At 39.3% G+C, this 21515-nt stretch overlaps 1 protein-coding gene across 1 annotated transcript in view; it reads right to left on the bottom strand.

The window, feature by feature from the left end:
• The window catches only part of mpp2b (MAGUK p55 scaffold protein 2b), a 274695-nt gene that overhangs the window by 229173 nt on the left and 24007 nt on the right, over positions 1-21515 (bottom strand). The window contains exon 2 of the mRNA XM_067968959.1: positions 12598-12722. Coding sequence (XP_067825060.1) covers positions 12598-12628 — 31 coding nt within the window. The 5' untranslated portion in view covers positions 12629-12722. The remainder of the gene's footprint in view (positions 1-12597; positions 12723-21515) is intronic.

Below are 21515 nucleotides of genomic sequence, written 5' to 3' on the forward strand. Positions count from 1 at the left end.
CCAACACTGAATTCCTAAATTCAGCTGGGCCTTCATTGGATGAGGTTGACAAGAGATCAACTGGGTACTCGTTGAGAGGGTGTTCTAAACTAGGCCGTGCGGGCCAATCCAAGCTGTTCTCACGCATCTCCCAGTCACTTTGTTTTTTTTTTGTTTATGATGGAGTTATTGACCTGTGGTAGGAAAAGGCAAGCAGCAGATTTTCCACCTTCCAATGCATTCTCCAGCAACCCTGATTCAGGATGCAGTTTTAATTCCGCATTTGAACTTCTGTGTACAAGACATATAGCTCTAGACAATGGTGTTTGTTGATGAGAGCTCCGCAGGCAGGAAAAGAAAAAGTGACTTGTTAAATTTGTCTCAGAATAGAGGAGTCAAGGGACTGGCAGCAGATTAGCAGGTTGCTCTGTTGGGCGTTAGAAAGAAAAAGAGAGAGAGAGTTTTAAAACCTTTTTTTTCAGGCTGTGGAATCCCTTCTATTTTCTCCCCCAATCCCTCTCAGACATGCACATAGCTGAAGAGGTAGTAGCTTGATCTATAGGCCCAATCATTATTGCTCTTCAGCCAATTCATAGGAGGTACAGCAGCCAAGCACTGGCGGCTTGGGTGACAGCTCTCTTTCCAATTTTTCCCACTCTCCTCCTGTGGGGAGATGGCCGGCATTTCCTCAGCTCTTATTCACAGTAGCATGACTGAAATCAAGAACTCAAGAGAAGGGGGATTGAACCTGAACTACTACTGCTACAAAGCAGCAAATTGACACAGCTCACTGCTCCTCCCTGCTGCGAGAAAAATAAACCATTTTTATATACAAAATAATCATTTAGATGACAATCTAATTCTTGATCAAAGGCTGTTTTGGTGGATGTTGAGCAGGATTATTCCTGTGCTCTGCTGAAGTTAGTAAGGTTAATAAACCGTTAATGGAGAGAGCTGCTATCAGTTGGGGGCGAAATAAATCCCCAAATAATGGCTTACTGTAAAGTTTTATAGATTTTCTTTTAAGAGGGAAGCATAGTTCATGTACTTAGTTAGATTGCTGCAAGGATTCATTTAGAAAGCTGTATTTAAAAATAGTTGCTTAATTCTTATTCCCAAAAAGGATAAAGTGTTATGGTCACAAGTAAAGCACAGATAATTTTATTAAATTGCTGTATAAACTATAAAATGTTGACCTATCTGTTCATTTTGCAAGCTTTATTGGGTTAGTCAGTCACATTTAATGAGTTGTGCGTTATCAGGTTAGTTTTGTTGCTTGAGCTGCAAAATCAGAAAGTATCGCTTCATTAGATATTAATAAAGCTTTCAACAGTACACATCCTGACACTGGCATTTCAGCATAGCAACGAGCCATGTCGTGGAGAGGCAGGGCACAGTTTCATGACAATTATTTTCCATCACAGTCACAGCTGACTGTCACAGGGAAGGAAACATCAGTGGGCAGGTCACTCTAGAAGCAGTCATCAAGGCTTATGTGCAGGTCAGCTGCTCACACCATCACCAGGAATTATGGAGGGGGTGAAGAGAGAGTGAGAGCACAAGCACACACACGCAAGAGATGGAGAGAGAGAAAAAAACAAAATCATTTCTGTGGTTATTAAAGGGTTTGGCTGCAGATCTCCATGGCCAGAAAAGGGGAAGAGGAAAAGGTGAGAAACATATAGAGAGAAAGAGAGGCACGTACAGACAGACAAAGGGAAAGGGGGAAAATTACAACAGGCATACAGAATAAGAGACATAGAGAAAGAGGCAGAGAAAGGAGGACAGAAAGAAAGGGATGCAGACATAGACAAAGTGTGAGAGATTTCTAGAGGGAATGGTAGATACACAGAAGAGAAACCGAGGAAAGGAAAGACTTATTGAAAGAGGGTGTCAGGAAGAATTGGAAACAAATAGAAATAGAAGCAACAGGAAGTGTGTGTGTGAGAAAGAGAGCGAGAAAGAGAAAGTGAGAGTGAAAAGGACATTGCTGACCGTAAAGCCTGTGAGCAGGTTTGTGTGACTGCCAATATGGCAAGCTTGATGACAACAGTGATGGCCAAGAGCATCTTTGCCTCTGCAGCTAGATTCATAAACAAACTAAAGCTGGAGCCTGCTAGGTGCGCATTCACTAGGCAGCATCCTGTGAGAGTAACTGTAAAGGGAAGGAGAGCTGTTAATCAAAAACAATGTCCTCTGTAAATAGCATTTGAAGCCTTATCAGAACAATTAAGAGCTGCAGCAAATGTAGATTACAATACAGCATGTTGTGAGGTCAGAGGCTCTTCACTGAGATGACATGGGAACAGTGGGTTGCATAAATCCACAAGAGCACATGATAATACAACAAATTCTAAAATGTTTTTCTGTTCACATCTTTCATCAGTCGTGGGGATAAAAATTCCACACCAGGCTAATGCCAAAGACTGAAAAATCCTGTACGCTCCAATAACGCCTTGAGGGCACTCTGGGGTCGAGAGAGAGTTGGCATCTGACCGTAATAAGGACTTATCTGCATGGAGGTTGGAAAAGCCGATGGAGTCGACTGCATTGATTGAAGGCTTTAATAATGCAGTTTGATGGAAGGAAGTGGACTCTGCACTGCATCACCGGGCTAATGATAGGTCAGCAGGTGTAGACAATATTGAGATCAATTTGTTAAAAGCTACTATGGACAAGGGGGGAGCAAGGAAACACTGTTCCTGGGAACAGTGCCAGGAACAATCAATTCACCTTTGAGCTGGATTGAGCAGTTAGTGATGAATAAGTATGCAGCACTCGACTCTGACATCTACATCAAGGTGCTTGGCACAAAACAAGCTGCCCTGTGTAGATCCTTTGACCACACTGAAGGTGGATGTCCATTGTATAGCTGATAACGAAATTCTTGACACTTAGATGACAGCTGCTGAAAAAAAAACTGCTCCCTCAGCTTCATTCCAGGTGCCTAAATCTGCATCAATTGGTGAACTTTGAAACTGGATAAAGACTGCTGTATTTCAGCCTGACATTCATGTATTCTCCTTCGTGCAGAGGCCTCATAGTTCCATAAGTTAACATTTTGGTGGATCTTATTCTGTTTAGCCTGAATCTCTCAAATGTAATCCTTCATCTGAAACTACAAAAACAGAAGCATTTGTCTCTCCTTTGTAGAATTGCTCTGATCAGGTGATTTAATGACTAGTTTATTATACCAAGAAAAGTCCCATCTCTATTCCGGTTTACTTCATGAAACGTTGGTATTATTGATGTGGTCAAGTGATGAAGATTGGATATGTGAATCAGTGCTCAGGAAGGGCAAGAATAATTATTCCAGTTTTAATATATTTTAATTGAAAAGAACCAGGCTTTTACATCTGTTTGAGATAATCCATCAGAAGTGAACCGGAGTTTAATCCTTGAGATTTTCATTATGTTTCAACTCATTAAGTGTCCACATTCAAAGGCAAGCAGTTTTTTGGTGAGTATAACAGCTGATTGGTACTTATCCCCAGAGGTCTTCTATGGTCTGTAATGAGGTTTTGTTTCAAGTTTTTCTCAGCAGAGTTTTGCTGTTTATTTGCCAATACTAGACGAAGACTAGAGGGGAGAAAGGAAAGCAGAAAAATTCCACTTACAATCTCGACAAGACTGGCAGAGAAAGATTTCTACTCCATGCAGTTGGTGAGGTAAAGGGGATCCTACCCCAGTGTATATCTCTCGTGCAGACCCACGGAATTGGGTAGTTGCAGGGTTTCACAGAGGAACTTGCAATTGAACCACTAAAATAACCTAAGCAGACTGCTCATTCACATCAATGCAAAGCAGTTTTCAATGTGGAAGATGTAAATATAACTTGGATGACAGATCCTAATCTGACATCCCCCACCCAGCCAAGACATCATTTCACAACCCACCAATTTTGCACCAGTAGCGGTATAACTCGAGTCTGGTGTAAAACCACATTTTAAGATTACCCAGAAAAAACTTTTAAAAACTTCCTGTGGAATGTTTTAAAAGTTAGGACAAAGTGGACATGTCTGCCTATTCTAGTCTAACATTAAAAATTAGCAATGGAAAGAGCTCTGTAGAGGCATAAAGGCATGCATGCACCAAACCCCATTAAGACTGCACCTCAATGCTGATCAGTCTGTAGTATCACTCCGATTTGCTGGAGGAAATTATCATTTTTGGCTTCAAACTGCTTGGTCTAACAATGATGAAATGGTAGGTAGGAAAAGCTTACTTAAGTGTCATTATTGACCATTCCCAAACTTTTCAGTTAGCATAAAGCTGTTGTCAATAAAATGAATCAAATAATTAGGATCTGTCTCAAAGGTAGACCACTGCAAGTTTTAAAAAAAAATTCTATCTTTTTATAGATCACACACAAGGCCACATTTGGAATATTTTGTGCAATATTGAACATCCTGCCTTCAAACAGATATTGTTATGGTGAAAGGATTCAGAGAAGTGCAGCAAAGATGATGATGATGGCACTCAGAGGTCTACATTATAAGGACAGATGCACAGAGCTGAAGTTGTTTTCTCTGAGAAGATTGAAGAGGAACGTGATCCTTGAAATACTGAGATGCATGGATGTTGAGGATGTAAGCTAAGTTTTTTTTTAGAAACAGTATTCGTCCTCAATTATTTAAAGGACTAGTTCCTTGGTATTGTATACAATGCATTCAGGGCATGATTTAACTCATTACTGTGAGAGTTCACAAATCAGATAACATTGCATATTATTTAAAACTTTACACAAAGTACTGATCTTCCACTTATCAATGCAAGGGAAACTTTGATAGTCAGCGTCTAACACCATCTCGTATGTGAAAAGTATCAAATGATGAAATATACTTTGATGCATAACTAGAGAACAAAGCTGCATAACCTGGATATTGTAGCTACTGTACTGGGAAATCTGTCCACTATGTATCAGAGACATGTAAGAAGTCAAAATAGTTATATCTCTTATGGAGAATCGCTGCAGTGTTAGAAGTCGTATTTCACCACAACATAAAAGTTGGTTGTTTGAAGATGGGACTTAAAAGCAGAGTGTCTGAACAAAATATTGAAAATGCCTTTAAAACAGCATAATCCTGTATAATTTTAAACATTCAGGTAATGCCAAAGTACACAATTCTGTGCTACCACACAGTTGGAATTCATCTATGGATCTGTGTTGATGAGTAAGCTACATGATAATGGCCGAATATAAAGAAGAAAGTCCCCCTTAAGAAATCATTTATGGTGTCAAAGCCAGCAAGTATAGTGGTACTCCACTGAATTAGGAGCATATGGGGCCCCTGGAAATTGGTGGCAAAAGAAGCTGGTATTTTCCTGCCAAAAAAAGCTTTGCAGCAATTTGGAATAATTATCCCCTGGCTGAACTATGTGAGAAAAAAACCCAATTCAGCAGGTTTTATTTAAAGCGATGGCAGGTGATACAAAAGACTGCATTGCTATTAGCATCTGGTATAGATTTAACACATTCAACCAACACTAACATCTGGTCATCATAAGTTTGACTTCAACCTTGGTGTAACAGAACGCGACGGCAGAATGTTCCCCTACACTCCCTCCTCCCAAACAGCTTCATAACATCAGAAAGCAACTGGGGAATAGGCCATTCAGCCCATCAAGCTCATTCCTTTCACAAAGCATGTATAGTTTGCACTTGTGTGACTTATTTAATCTTCTGGATGGATGTCCTCAAGTTTCTACTCAAAGGTAACTGAGCAAAAGTCCACAATATCTATCCAACCTTATCATATACATTATTTGTGTTTGACCAGTTGCCTTTCATAGCCCTAGTAGCTTGGGAGCAATTGCGTAGCACACAGTATTTGATTGTCTTTTTCTATATTTACCCTTTGAACATACAATCCTATGCCTAATTCGATAATTATTCTGCTCTGCTTTTATAAAATGAATTATTCTGTTGTTAAATAAAAAATCTCCAATCTCAGTTGAGGCTTGTGTGAAATTTGTCCTCATATCCTCTAGATCTGTAGTCAGAATCTCAATTAAATAGCTTGCTTATTTCTGCAGTATCTATGTCTCACTAAATAAATAAATGTACCCATCTTTTAAGGGTGAAAAGGCAAGACAGTTTTTCATATAGCACCATTTTCTGTGAGCAACTGGCACTCTTGCTCTTTACAAATCACACTGTAGTACTTGTAAAACCTGTGCAATGCCAATTTGCTATTGGGTTGGCTATTGATTGGACGAAGATTTTTTTGTTGTTGCTCATTACTAATAAATATTATCACAATTACAACAAGAGCTGTGCATATATCAACAGCCATCATCAAAGGTGAAAGTTCAGGGGTTCAACAGTTCCCTTGGACTAGATTTCTTGTACTGTACAGCCTCTTCAGCCCTTCTGCTAATTAAACATAAAACACGTATACAAATATAACCCACAACATCATAGAAGCACAATTTAATATCTGCACGAGGGTTCCCTAACTTATTAATCGACCTTCTTCCTGGTTCTGAAACACTACTAGCCGGCACAAGCTCAATGGGCTGAATGGCCTCCTTCTGTGTTGTATGATTCTATGATTTTATTAAGTGACAGTAACTAAAGTCATTGCCATTATACCACAAATCATTAAACAGGCCATTTCCCTGTTTATCATATGCACCATTTGTCTGCCATTCTTATGCCATGGAGTTAGAGAGAAAAAGAATTATGCAATACAGCTGCCAACATCTGCCTTCATACAGAGTAATTTGTCATTTAAATTTTAAAGTAATTCTTTCAGCATGAGCACGTTTCATGAAGAGATTAAAGTAATTCACAGATTCTGTGGGAATCTATTTCTGCTGCTGGAGGGTCATTTTTCTTTTGGCCAACAAAATGTCATAAGGCCCAAATTCAGTAATGTTCTTAAAAATCCCCTTTCTGATCCACGAGAGTTTAATTTCCTCTGTGAGCTATCTTTGGTACACTGATAAACATGTTTTTATAACGTTCCTGTTTATAATATTTTAGTGCAGTTGTTGATTCATTTAAACAGGATAATGCCTGTGGTAAAAAAATCCAAACAGGGGAATTTGACAGGAATGCATTATACAATGCATTAAAATTGCACAAAGATGAGGACAGCCATTCAGCCCATCTATCTCATCCTTCCACAGAAACCAATCACAGCATTTAACTGCCCCTTGAATGACTGCAAAGTTCTCGCCTCTGCTACTATTCCAGGTATTAATCATTTCATGTGAAGAAGTTCTTCATGACACCAGTGCTGCAGTTGACTTTTGCTAGTTTGTATCCAAGTCCTGCATCATGGTTTAACTTAAAATTGTGCTCGGGATTAACATTTTCTCTTCCACTTAGCACTTTATATTATCTGGCCATTTATCTCATTGATGTTTGTGGGATCTCGCTATGTGCAAATTGGCTGCCACACTTTCCTACATTACGACAGTTACTGCAATTCAAAAGTACTTCTTTGGCTATGAAGCGTTTTGGGACATTCTGAGTTCATAAAAGGTGATCTTTAAATGCAATTTCTTTCTTTCTCCTTCTTCCTTATATGTCTCCATCAGGTCCCCTCTCATTCACCACCTTTTAACGTTGAAGAGCCCACATTTTTCTAATTTTTCCCTCATAACTCAGTCCCTCTACAGCTCACTCAAGGTGCAGCCTGATCAACGTACCAGCATGATGTTCTCAGACCTAAATTTTATTGATTTGGCAATATTACAGAGAGAAAATGAAACCTCCAGATGTTTAATAATACTAGTTTTAGATCTTTTAGGATGTCCCTAATAAACACCATTTTTAATTGCATCTGAATCCTTCCATTCCAGAATTGTAAGATGACTGGATCCCCCACAAAACACAAACCAGATCTGGATGTACCAAGTTATAATGTCAACAAAAAGCATCAGGCTTATTTTTTGCCTTCTACTGTATGAAAGGGGTACGATATGCTTTGTACATGATTTAAGATTGAATTAATTTCAAATGAACTCATAGTTTTGGAACAAGCGTTCCATTGATTTATACTCTATACTTTTTCCATAGATATTGTTCCCAGTCTACATGTAATGAACTTCAATATAGCTCAATTACTCAGTACAAATTTTGAATCTTTTTCACTTTGTCTTTTATGCATAATCCTAAAGTTAAGTCTGTTCTGGTTTTAATAATTTAGGACATAAGGTGGGCAACATTGAAGAAGAATTCCCCTTTCCTCTGCTCCGTCATAAGAACATAAGAACATAAGAAATAGGAGCAGGAGTAGGCCAATCGGCCCCTCGAGCCTGCTCCGCCATTCAATAAGATCATGGCTGATCTGATCCTAACCTCAAATCTAAATTCATGTCCAATTTCCTGCCCGCTCCCCGAAACCCCTAATTCCCTTTACTTCTAGGAAACTGTCTATTTCTGTTTTAAATTTATTCAATGATGTAGCTCATCATTGACGGGACTTTAAGCTATCTCAGCTTCATAATCTGGACCTCTTTCCCTAAACCCTCCTTGCTACTCCTCTCCCCTTCTTCAAATCCCCCTCAAAACCTAGCTGTTCCATCGTACCTACAGCTCACCTCCTTTAATTCTTCTCTTACTACATCTCACCAGCTGTTTCTCCTCTGTTGAAGATGCTATACAAAAATGCTAAATGTTGCCATAAAAGAAGATTTAAGTTTATAAACAGAGGAAAATATATCCTTAACTTTTGTGGAAGGAAGAAAGTAAGCAGTTGGATTTGGCCATATCTCATCTCAGTACATCCCAAAATGCTTTACATCCAATTAATTACTTTTTGAAGTGCAGTCACTTGATATGTAGGCAAACATGGCAATCAATTGTGTATAAGATCGAATAAATAACAAATAAGATGAATGAATTGCACAGTTTTTTGTTGCCATTCATTGAGGGAAGAGAAAGACAGTAAAAGGGCTACAATCTTTTGGAGAAAAAAATAATGAATAAATCTTTTTATAATGTGTAACACAATGGGATACGCAAATGGTAACAACTTTGCATGATGTCACTAAGAATAGCACACAAATCTTGGCTCATCTCCCTCTCAAACAAAAAAAAATCATGAAGACAGTGTCCCTTTAAAGCATTGCTTCTATTCAAGAAAATAAGGTAGGTTTAATTAATTCATTCCACACAATCCCTGAGTTGTTCGTTTCAGTAAGTTCCAAATTTACAATTCACCATAAATCAGCAAGTACCAAATACCAGATTTATTTCCACTGCTTTCTACATTTAAATATGTCACGGTTTTATTAATGTCTTGCTGGGTTGCGCTATTACATTAATTTTACATAAATCTCTTGGCTTTCATATACTGACAAAGGTAAACTGAGAGAATGATTGATTTTCATGGCCCAGGGCCTTTATTCCAAAATAGTTTGGATAATTCCAGACCAAGATTCGAAAAGGATCCTACAACATATTCAGCTCCATACAGTGCATGGATTTACCACTTAATGGGGAAAACGCAAAGAGACAGCAGAGAGCAATCGAAGGTTCAGGTTCAAGAATTAGGTTCAGCTCACAGAAACCTGAATGAAGCTATTAACTCAAAACTGTATTTAAAATTTTGAAAAATTAATTAGGAAAGAAACCCACTGTGCATCTGGATTCTTAAAACAACGCAACTGCTTCAAATGTACATATTGGGGAATAAAAAATAAAGCAAACGCTAGCAAAAAGTGTGCGGTTTAGCTCTTTTTAATTGAATCCCTTAACTGTACATGACCTTAGCTGACACATCACTGTTTTTGCCTTAAACCTCCACTCCAAGCGATTCACTAAAATAAATATTACATTTTAGTGTTCTTCCCAGTAGTAAAGATATAGAACAGGTTAATAAAACAGCAGCATTAGAAGATCAATACCAGACTTCACTTTTTCTTCACATCTGCAGCCCAGCAGAGCAGAGTAGCTCCAGTTCTGTGTGTATCGAGAATTTAACAGTTCCAGATTGTCCATCCTTGAAAAAGCACTTTGCAAGGATGAGGAAATCAATTCAGTTTCAACTAAGGTACCAGCCCTTCAACCTTGAAGCCATGTTCCCCACGAATGAACATTCTGCACCTAATTCAACAGTACAAGTGAAAACTGGGAGCAGCTCAATGTTTTTCATCCTTTCAGAATAAGAATCCTCAGAGAAATTTTCTTTTCTCAAGAGAATCAAACAACTGGAATAGAAACATAGAACCATTCAAGTTCACCCCAAAGACTTCAATATTGGAGTACAGAAGGAAGCTGGTACAGGTATCAACTGGTATAACATGTTGCTTATAACCAGATTTGCATGTCATAGGATGTAGAAAAGGGACAGGCCCTGGGTGCAGCCTTTACTAGAGGCTCACTTATAGTATACTTAACCTTCATATACAACATAAATAGTACTGAGAAACTTTGCTGTATCTAGTCCAATATGGAGATTAATTTGCCAAAGTAGCATAAGCAATGATCCAGCTTCTATATGCACTGGCCCCTGTCCAGAACCACCAGGTACACAGGACATTTAAAAAGACAGCTATACCCCCTCGTGGCTCTGTGAGTCAATGCATGGTACTGAGCAAGACAGGCCAGAAGGCCCCAGATTCAATCCCTAATCTGTACTACGTTAGCTGATCTCAGCAATATAATAGACCTCTGTGCCCCCTGAGCATTGGAGTACATGTGGGGACACAGAGGTAAAACACAGCCAAAGTTCACGATCTCTAGCCAGACAGTCCTTCTGGAAAGTGCATGTGTAGACATTGGGTGAAGGCAGAATCAAGCTAGGCTGCAAAACCTTCCTACCCTTCCAACTATGGAGGAATAGCCTTCTGATAGCCACTCTTCGTGTGTGAGCCTGGACATTGGGTATGTAGGTAAGACACTGGAGTCCCACCAGTGTCTTCAGGAGGGGAAAAGAAGAAACAGAACATAGGTACACAGAAATAACAAATAGGAGAGCATATACGGACCCCATCTCCAATACAAGACAACTGTCCTCACTTGTTAAATAAAAACATTCCCAGTCACTAAAATTTCAAACCAGAAATCTCATCCTCGTAACAAAAGTTTGAAATAAAAAAATTGACATCCATTTGAAAAGACATCGTTGTCTTCTTTCTTAAATCACAATAAGACTGTGCTTTGTCCTGATGGTTCTGGACAGAGGCCAGTGCATGGAGAAGCTGGATCATAGTTTGTGCTATTTCGGCATATCCATCTCTGTAATGGATCCGAAACAGCAAAATTATACAGTAGTTACTGATCCACAGCCAGAAGCACCTTACTTATACTGCTATCTATGAATCTGACTCTCGCAGCCCGGAGAGAGCTTACGATACACCTGAATGATAAATGCTTACATTTTTGTGGAGAGTGAGGGTGAGAGCAATCACTTTCTCAAAACATTTCAAGAAGCTCTGCTCCAACAGACCTCAAACACTTCTTTAAAGCTCTGTTGATTCCAAGCCCAAATGGTATGAAATGACTTTCCGCTCCTGTGCTCAGAGATCAGGTCAGGCCCTGACTATGGAGTTACATTGATACTTTTGTGTTACTGAGATGCAGAAAGCAATGCAAAAGTAGCAGTATAACTGCACCCCAAAATACAGCTCAGGTTACTGTGCAAGTTCAGACTTTTTAAGTTATAAATTGTTTTGTGTTTAATGAATTCTTTTAAAATGTTAAAAAGGCATTTATTTGAAGCAAGGGAACCTTTCTATAAATAACCACAAGGAACTGCATACTAGAAAATCAAGAAGCTTTGTGAATACATGAAAAGTCCCACAATCCTAACCATAAACGTACTGGTGCAAAATCTCAGCACTGCATACACGTTTGCGAACAGTAATAAATGAGGAAAAACAAATCAATAGGAATAGGCAGAGGCAAACAACATTTTGACAGTTTAACACAAGACTGCAATCGTGTCAGAAACAAGGTCCCGAGTCTGGCTTCTTTTCACAAAAGAACTCATCAATTCTCATCTAACAATCAATGCCATCAACAATGAAATTGCAAAATAAACAGTACAGCTAATAAACCAGGCTTCAGGTTTGCTTTAAGTTACTAGAATGAATTGATGAAAATCTCAATCATTTCAAGAGTAATAATGGGGCTTTCTGAAAAAGCAATACGGACATGGGAAGAGTTTCCAGTTAAAATGTCTAATTTATGTTTGATTGGCCCTCATAGTTTAAAAAAAGAACACAAATCCAATTATCAGCACATGGTAGCGGAGCATTTCTTGTGTTTAACTTGAAAAGGACTTCCTTATGTGAGGCATTATTAACAAAATAGTTTAAATTGGGTTAACATTCCCACTCCCCTCCAAAGAATATCAGGCCAGTTCAAAAACAACTAGCCAGCACGTTTAACTGCTTTTGTAGATAACAACATGCACATCTAATTTACGAACCCCAGTTCATGGCTACAACAACATCTTGCATTTATATAGCGCCTTGAACGTAGTAAAACATCTCAAGGCGCTTCACATGAGTGTAATCAGACAAAATAAATAGCTAGTGAGAAAAATAACTTTCCTAACATAAGAGCCAGAATAGCAGTTAACTGTATCCAAGTATAAAGCTAATGCACCGAGATTTTTTTGGAACAACTCTGCTAGCACAAGGTTTTGTACAACTCACCCATGTCCGAATGAGCTGAAGCCACAGGCATTTTGACACCCGTCCTCCAAAGGCGAAGATGCTCCAATTAGAGTTAAAACAATGGACTTCTACAGGTTATGTTTATTCTTCATGCAATCAAGGAGCTGGAAAAAAATGGTACAGGGTTTAAATGAAGCAGAGTTGAAGAGCTAGCACCTGCACAGGCACAAGCATGTGTGTTGTAAATTCTAGGATTCTAAGAGCATGGAGCAATATTTCCTGCTAAAGTCTCAAGTGACTTTTTTGCTAAATTATTGCGCAGGAATTTCAGGCCCTCGTTTCACAGTCAAAACTTCCTGGCTCTCAAATTCCAGGAGATGGAGAAGGGGCACCTCACCGGCAAGGGGGCTGGAATTTGGGGAAGGCCCCGCTTCTACCAGTATTCCGCCCTGTGAATCTAACCGAGTAAATTCCTGGGGGGAAGGGATGCCGTCTTCTGCCTGACCCCTCCATGTCAAGCGAGAGTGTCCAGAGGAATTCATGAGTTACACCGGGAATTCCATTCAGCATGCCCTTCTAAAGAACTCTTGCCAGCTGACAGCTGACATGAGTACCATTAAAGCCCTTAGAAAGCCTTCAGACCGTACCCGGACTAAGGTAATCGATCCAGGAGGGGATTGATTACCTTTTGTAAAGAAGTATGGCTCCCTTCTGAGCTGATGAAATATATACCTCTTTTTTCTTTGGCCCGGGAAGAGCCTCGGGTGCCCTCTAGTGGATCAGGATGAACGCCACTGATGCGTCCTTACAAGCACAGGTATAGGACCCCGCCTCACAATTTGGCATGGAGTTGGCATCCTTCCCTGTGGACACATTTAGGTCCCTCTCTGCTGCACTTCTGCCAACAGAGCAGGATCAGTGTGATTTTGATTCCTCCCTGAACACTCATTACAACAAATATTTTGTTATTTCTAGACAGCATAATGAAGACATTTGAGCAGTGGCTCCAAAAATAATTACAATGTTGTGTGCAAATCATCAGGGCAATGATTGTGCCTGAAGCCCTCATCCGAAAGTTGGCTTCCCTGACAGTTTTCCCTAACAGTTTGTCTTGAAATGTTTGCACCTGAGACAAAACTCCATGATGTGGCCAAATGATCCAGCAAACAAATTCTCCTAGGTAATGGGGAGCAGTACATATACAATTAGAAAGATACATCTGATATCCCAGGACTACTCTAACATTTTGTTGAGGGCCACAATCCCAATTTATACTGGCTCCTACAATATCCAAGAGCTGACAGGCTGTGGATAGGAAGTCTAGAAACATGGGCTGTAGATTATGGAGAGAGCTGAACTGTAAATGGTCACCAGATCCCATTAAGGCCTAGGTTCTCTGGTCATAAAGCAGACAGTAACCCAATCATTTTAATGGATTACCACTGGCAATACCGTGGGAAAACCCAGATGCAAGAGTTCAAAAATTATGAAGAGGAAGAAAAAGTAACATCAACCTTTCAAGTTTGCCAATTATTCGGTAGTGAATAAAACTTGAAAAATCCTTCTGAGATTACAGTCTCCTATGCCAACTGTAACACCCACAACTGCACTCAAGCTGAGGCAATTTAATGTAGATTTGGCAATGAACTTCTAACAAACTTATAAAATGTCTAAATTGACTTGCTAACAATAGCAACACAATCTATTAAATATTCTGACTGCTTCATGAATAAAAATACAATTAGGGAAAGAAATGCATAACCAAGCAGTCAGAACTGCTGCCAAACCTAAATATGTCTTCAGGTAATGAAATGGCCCTTCATACTGTGTGGATATCAAGTGAAGTTACACAATACAAGCAAACTAATAGAGAAAACTACCTTCAGTTTGGAAACTTGCTGTTACATTGTAATTGTAGATATAATTAAAAAGTTGCTTCTTTTCTATATCTTACTTCCAAGCTCATTGTTAAGTAAATTATCCCAAAGCACAACTAGTAGAGTTATTTACTGAAGTGAAAGCAAATAGCTTCCTTGAACTAGGTGTTTCTTCCTAACACACTTTTTTCTAATTCTCTCTGCTGTCTACAAGTGAAGATGTGGAGATGCCGGTGATGGACTGGGGTGGACAAATGTAAGGAATCTTACAACACCAGGTTATAGTCCAACAGCTTTATTTGAAAATCACAAGCTTTCGAAGGCTTTCTCCTTCGTCAGGTGAGTGTGGGATTCCATGGAAGGAGAAAGCCTCCGAAAGCTTGTGATTTTCAAATAAAACTGTTGGACTATAACCTGGTGTTGTAAGATTCCTTACATTTGTCTGCAAGTGAAGTAATTCTTCATCAAGAAGCCACCACATGTGTTGTCAGTGACGCAACCACAAAAGGGTACAGACATTCTTATAAGCAAGTGTAAAATGGTAGCATTTCAAAGGGTTACCTAGCAGCGTTTCATAGTATTCACAATACAACAGAATAGCACTAACCCTGATGGTTTTCAGAACGTTAGCCTTCCAGTGCAAGGTCAACAAGTTAAAGAAAAGATTCATTATCATGCTGAATTAATTTAGAAAGCCGCATCAGACGAAGATTTTTTCTACCTGTAAGCAGCAATTTCCATTATCCCTGTAGAACAGTTAATTTGAAAGTGTTTATTTAATTCAGTTATAATGATTTATAACATAATGTTTTCCTTTGATCCTAGCTCTGAGTCGAGTTAGTTAATCTCAGCTGGAGTGGCAGTAAGGACACTGTAGGTGGCCTCAGCACCAAATGGGTTTGGACCAGCAAGTGAGTGAGGAAACACATCAGCCATGGTTGCTGCTGTCCGGTGACTCTTGCTGGAAAATGCACATTTGGACAGGATTGGGCTCAGCTATGATCCTTCATTTCTTACCCCCTCACCCCTCTCCAACTGAACACCAATGCTAACCACCTGCATTATGACATGACCAGTCAGTGTTTGGGTGCTCAATCTGTCTGCCCGAGTTAGCAAATGAAAATGAATATGGATCAGGCCCCTCCCCCACTCAGTGCCACCCCTACCCAAATCCTGTTGCGGCTGCTGCACACGGAGGAGGAATTCTGGTGGGACGAGGACTTCCTGCTCCAGCATGCAGCAGCTGGAATTGCTTACAACAGTTACAACATGACTTGAGCAGCAGACCCAGTGTGTTGATAAGGGGAGAGAAAGAGGGTGGTTGCTGGGAGCAGCATTTTTAAATCAGCGGGGGCAAGGAAGAGAAACCAGAATTGATTCTTTGGGGCGTGGGAAGGAGGACGAAGCCAGGAACAGTATTTGGGATGTGGAAGGAAGGAAAGGACCATCATTAACTGAGAGTGTGCATAAAGACAGTCCAATATGAACTGAGGTGGGAGGGGCAAGGAGAGTGCCAACTAACTGAGGAAGGGAAGAAGAGTACAACATTAAATTAAGTGGAGGGAGAGGGAGAATGGTGAGAGTTGAAGTGGGGGGGTGGAAAAGAGAGGAGAAAAGTGCAGGATTGAATTAAGTAGAGGACAATGGAGAAGTGCGCCATGGGGATAGAGGGGAGAAGTATGAACTGGGAGTTATGGAGAACAATCTCCGTGAGCTTAATGTGCAATAGGGACTGCATAATATTGCTGAATAGGGTCCAGAAGGTGTAGGGTCCCTTTCAGAATGGGAGGGGGGGGGGGAGAAGGAGGAGTTCGGACAGTAACTGTTGAGGTACCTTTTGAGGAAATGATAGTCTGTTAAAAAGCCAAATTTCATTTTGTTCTTCCTTTAAGATTAAAAATGTTATCAATTTTGCCGAGTATAAAGTTAATTAATTATTCAGAATTTCCCATTTTTAATGTAAATTTCACAATTCTCCAAGAGCATGTTCCATGCACCATAGAGAATTACATAGAATTTACAGCACAGAAACAGGTCATTCAGTTCAACTAGTCTATGCCAGTGTTTATGCTCCAAATGAGCTTCCTCCCACCTTACTTTATCTAACCCTATCACCATAACCTTCTATTCCTTTCTCCATCATGTGTTTATCTAGCTGCCCCTAAAATGACTCTATGCTATTCGTCTCAACTACTCCATGTGGTAGCAAGTTCCACATTTCTAACCACTTTCTAGGTAAAGAAGTTTCTCCTGAATTCCTTATTGGCTATATTAGTAATTAACTTATAGTTTTGGATTCCCTCACAAGTGGAAACATTTTCTTTACGTCTACCCTATAAAACCCCTTCATAATTTTGAAGATCTCCATTAGGTCACCCCTCAGCCTTCTCTTCCAGAGAAAAAAGCCACAGCCTGTTCAGTCCTTCCTCATAGTTATGACCTCTACGTTCTGGTGTCATCCTTGTGAATCTTTTTTGCACCTTCTTCAGTGCCTCTATATCCTTTTTGTAATATGGAGACCAGAATTGTGCACAGTACTCCAAGTGTGGTCAAACCAAGTTTCTGTACAAGTTTAAGATAACTGCTCTGCTTTTCAATTCTATTCCTCTAGAAATGAACCCCAGTGTGTTGTTTGCATTTTTATGACCTTGTTAACCTGCGATGCTACTTTTAATGAAATATCATATGGGAAGATTAGCGTAGGGAGCAGCATTTGGAGTGAATATGCAGAATTCTAAATTTACTGCCTGCAGCATTGATTGCAATGACCCCACAATGAATCAGACACGGTTCAAATCCTACATCTGACAATTAATCTTAATTAATTAAAAATCTCTCTCAGCAATTGATTATCCGCTGCTACTGGGAGAAGAACATTGTAAACATAAAAAAGTTGTTCCCAAAGAGAATAGTTTCAATAAAATTTGAAACTATACCAAATGAAAGCATTAAAACACAAAAATGTTGAGGGGACATGGATCTTGTTCAACCACACCCTTGAAAATAAATACTGTGTCTTCAACATTTGTACTGCCTTCAGGCTTTCATGTATTTAAGTTGTTTTCTCTCTCCAATATATGAATGAAGAGTTGTTGATAGCAGCTTAAGTTACAAGGTCATGTCCCATTGCATTCTGCATACAATTACTTATTTTCATGTTAAAATTGTCAAAATTTTGTCAATGTCTCCATTTTATTGAAGGGGTTGATTAGCTTTTACTAATTTTCTAGGTCGACATGCATAATTGGATAACCTGCCAAAACTGACCACTCAAGACTCCTGTTTTAGAATTGGGTGGGTACTTGGGGAAACTGGCACCCATGGAATCAAGCCCCAGCAAGAGTTATTGCCTTTAGGAGAGGAGAAAATTGAGGGGCAGGAAGGAAGAACATTTTTAAAAGATAACAGAAGTTTCCTAAATTGTACTAAAATACTGAAAATGTAATAACTAGGCAGGGTCTAGTTGGATATTCAATATGTCTGATTTTGAGTTGATTTACTGGGAGTCCCTTATTTATTGTGCTTCACCATCACAATAGTGTAAAAAAACAGATGGTACAATTAGCATGTATTTCATATATCACAATATCATCAAATATTTCCAGGCTACAAGTAGCTAAATATTCCATCTGTAACTAACACATTATGCATGCTTACTTCCAATTAAAATAAGCATTCCACCGAGAAAATGACGTTACCATGTCATGTTTAAAGGAAACTTAAATATATTACCACTCAATAGCACCCCCTGGTGACTACATTATGCATCATGCCACAATATTTTATTAAATCTTCTTTCACTAGCTAATCTTAGTAATGTGTACGTAACAAAAACATTTCAGGGTTCAGAAGAGAGGCATCTAAAATTTTGGTGACAGAAACTTAGCACTAAAATAATGATCAAGATATTGGAAAATGTTATCTTAGCCCACAACTATATTTTGAAATATATGGCAAAAGATCGTGAGGCAGGTGGAGTGATTGTTTTTATATGCTGTTGATATTGATTGGATTTTGTTAGTCCCATTGTGCTTTGATTGCCTGTGATAGGAATCTGAATCATGGGGTACAGTCAAATTGTGCCAATTAAGAAGTGTGGGTTACAACCATCACAAACCCTGCACAGCCAGCAGACAACATTCACCTATGTTAAGTGCAAATCAAATAGATATACATTCTTACTCCAGAAATTATATAGATAGATAGATAGATGAGAGAGAGAGGGGGGGAGACTGACACTTACAGAAATGGTGCTACAATGACAATGTATGTCAACAGCCTAGAACCAAGCTCTTGGAGACAATTTGTTGGATAGAAATAAATGCTTGGGCTCATGTTCGCCAATGTGTTGAGTGAAAGGAGATAGGAGAAAATGGAACACAATCTTTGAGTTCAAGAGGACACAAGCAAACTAGGAAAAGAGCTAGCAATTAGTAGGTGAATTAAGGGATGTGAAGTAAAATATTCCAACTAGTTTCATTAAACAAAGTACCTGAAAGTTGGCTCAATGCAATGAATCACTATTACGACCCTCAGTTCAATGTTAAGAAATGGACTAAGATAGATTAATATTTGCCAGTTGATGAAGTTCCAACATGCAAAGACTTCCTTTTCCCAATCAACTGTTTTATTTACATTCAGCTTTCTTGCACTCAACCAGAATCGCACCATTAAATTGGCTCAGTCTATCAGTAAGGAATTCTTCTCTTTACCAAGGCCAAAGATGTCAGTGATGGGGAATGGAACATTTTGCCCCTTTTGGTGTCATTGTCAAGCTCTTGAAGATACCGTATAGTTCAGATGTTAAAAGTCTCACTTCACCACTGCCTCAACATGATGTGACCCTACCCTCAGCAAAGTGTAGCACTTCCATTGACTCGGCCAACGTTGCAGGAAAGGATGCCCCGGAGCACGGTACATTGGCGAGACCATGCAGACACTGCGACAACGGATGAACGGACACCGCGCAACAATCGCCAGACAGGAGGGTTCCCTCCCAGTCGGGGAACACTTCAGCAGTCAAGGACATTCAGCCACCGATCTTCGGCTAAGTGTTCTCCAAGGCGGCCTTCGAGACACACGACAACGCAAAATCGTCGAGCAGAAATTGATAGCCAAGTTCCGCACCCATGAGGACGGCCTCAACCGGGATCTTGGGTTCATGTCACGCTACACGTTACCCCACCAGCGAAAAAAAGTTATCTGTTTTTAATACAACAGGTCATTCTCTGTCTTTCTCTTCCTTTGGGATGTTTCTCTCTCTCTCTCTCTCTGTCTGTCTTTTGTTCTGGCCGTTTGTGTATTCGGTGGTCCTGTAGGTAACATCTCTCTGTCTGAACACTTTGATTGCCTTGACAACGGGCAGTTGGAAAGATTATCTGTAATCACCAGGTATTGTTCTCTGACTATAAATGCGGCAACCTTCCATGGAATCCGAATCCCACACTCACCTGACGAAGAAGAAAGCCTCCGAAAGCTTGTGATTTTCAAATAAAACAGTTGGACTATAACCTGGTGTTGTAAGATTCCTTACATTTGTCAACCCCAATCCACCACCGGCATCTCCACATCATTTCTTACCCCAACCAACTATGGCCCTTCCGAGTGGATGTGGCAATTTATTGCCATTCATTGCTGAATTGTGGATAGTTTTGTGGTGTGGCCAATCTCATTTATTAACCTTTACAGAAGAGCTTTTCACCCCATTGGTCTGAGCCGAGTTGAATCTAGATCTCTAACCATGCTATTCTTAAACCTTATGTTTGAATATTAACTGAATGTTTTCTTGATTTTTTTTGTCAAGATCTACTGCATTTCTGAAATTCAAATAATTTTGAGATAAGGCTTCAAATGCACCAATTTGATGTTACTCAGTGATGTCAATTATGAAACAACCATACACTTCGAATATAGAACATTGACTAATCCTCCAACTCTCCTTCAAGAGGTGATTGACCCCAATTTGGCACCTCCCTCTGATGACAGGGCTGTGATTAGGAACTTGTTCGGAAATCACGGGTAAGAAACCCTCCTGGAACAATGCTCCATTATACCACCCTGTTTATAGCACATTTCATTTTACAGGTCAGATCACAATGGTCATCTTTATGTGTCATTTGTTAAGGCTTTAATGAAATAGTCAGTGAAGCACAGCAAGACCTTAATGTGTTTAAAGTGATAAAAACTGAATGAATGTCATTGCTTTCTTCATTATAATATAGAATATGGTGTAACGTGTCAAGAAGTTATGAAGTTCAGTCAGTGTCACTGAAATTATGGCAGGATATTCAAAACATATACATGTAGTTTTAGTCCAAGAACATTTGATTATAAATTGCACTCAGAATGAAAAAGAGATTTAAAATCTTTCAATTTGGTACCAAATAAAACTCTTCAATCACTCACATTAGAACATCAAATTGGGAAACAGACTAATTTTCCAAAAACAATCCTTGTCAGATGTGCTACCATAAAACATGGATAGATGGATTTGAATGACCAAATTCTAGATCTCATACAGGAGTTAAATATAGTACAAGTGGAAGGAGACTCAAATATGTATGGAGGGCTCAGAAATTTCAATTGACCCACACAATATTAATAGGAAGCTCAATGATTTCAAAAGGACTCTGCAGCACCATAAAATTATATAGCAGTCATGTGTAATTATTATTACCCCAAAAAATCTGCTGCTGAATGTTTTATTGCTAATGAATACCATCAATCAATTCATTGCTGTGGTTAGTGGTGTGTGCCCCTCTTCAGAAAGAGAGAAAAACTTGGTTTCCTTTATATTTCTAACTTTTACCAGCCATGAGATAGGAATAGTAAGTAGCCAGTTCAGAAACTAACCAGATTGAATTAAAAATATTTGTATTTATTGTCACTCTGGAGTTAGGAGGCTTTAAAAACAAAAGCATAAACAAGAGGGTCTCGCCTGCCATTCCCTAGCCTGGCAAATTACTCACTTCTAATGCAATAAGGGGGAAGACCAGAAGATCCCAGGTCAATTGAAAATTTCAAAACTGAGATTGATAGATTTTTGTTAGGTAAGGGTATTAAGGGATGTGGAGCCATGGT

Source organism: Heptranchias perlo, chromosome 30, assembly GCF_035084215.1.
Source record: "Heptranchias perlo isolate sHepPer1 chromosome 30, sHepPer1.hap1, whole genome shotgun sequence".
Classification (NCBI taxonomy): domain Eukaryota; kingdom Metazoa; phylum Chordata; class Chondrichthyes; order Hexanchiformes; family Hexanchidae; genus Heptranchias; species Heptranchias perlo.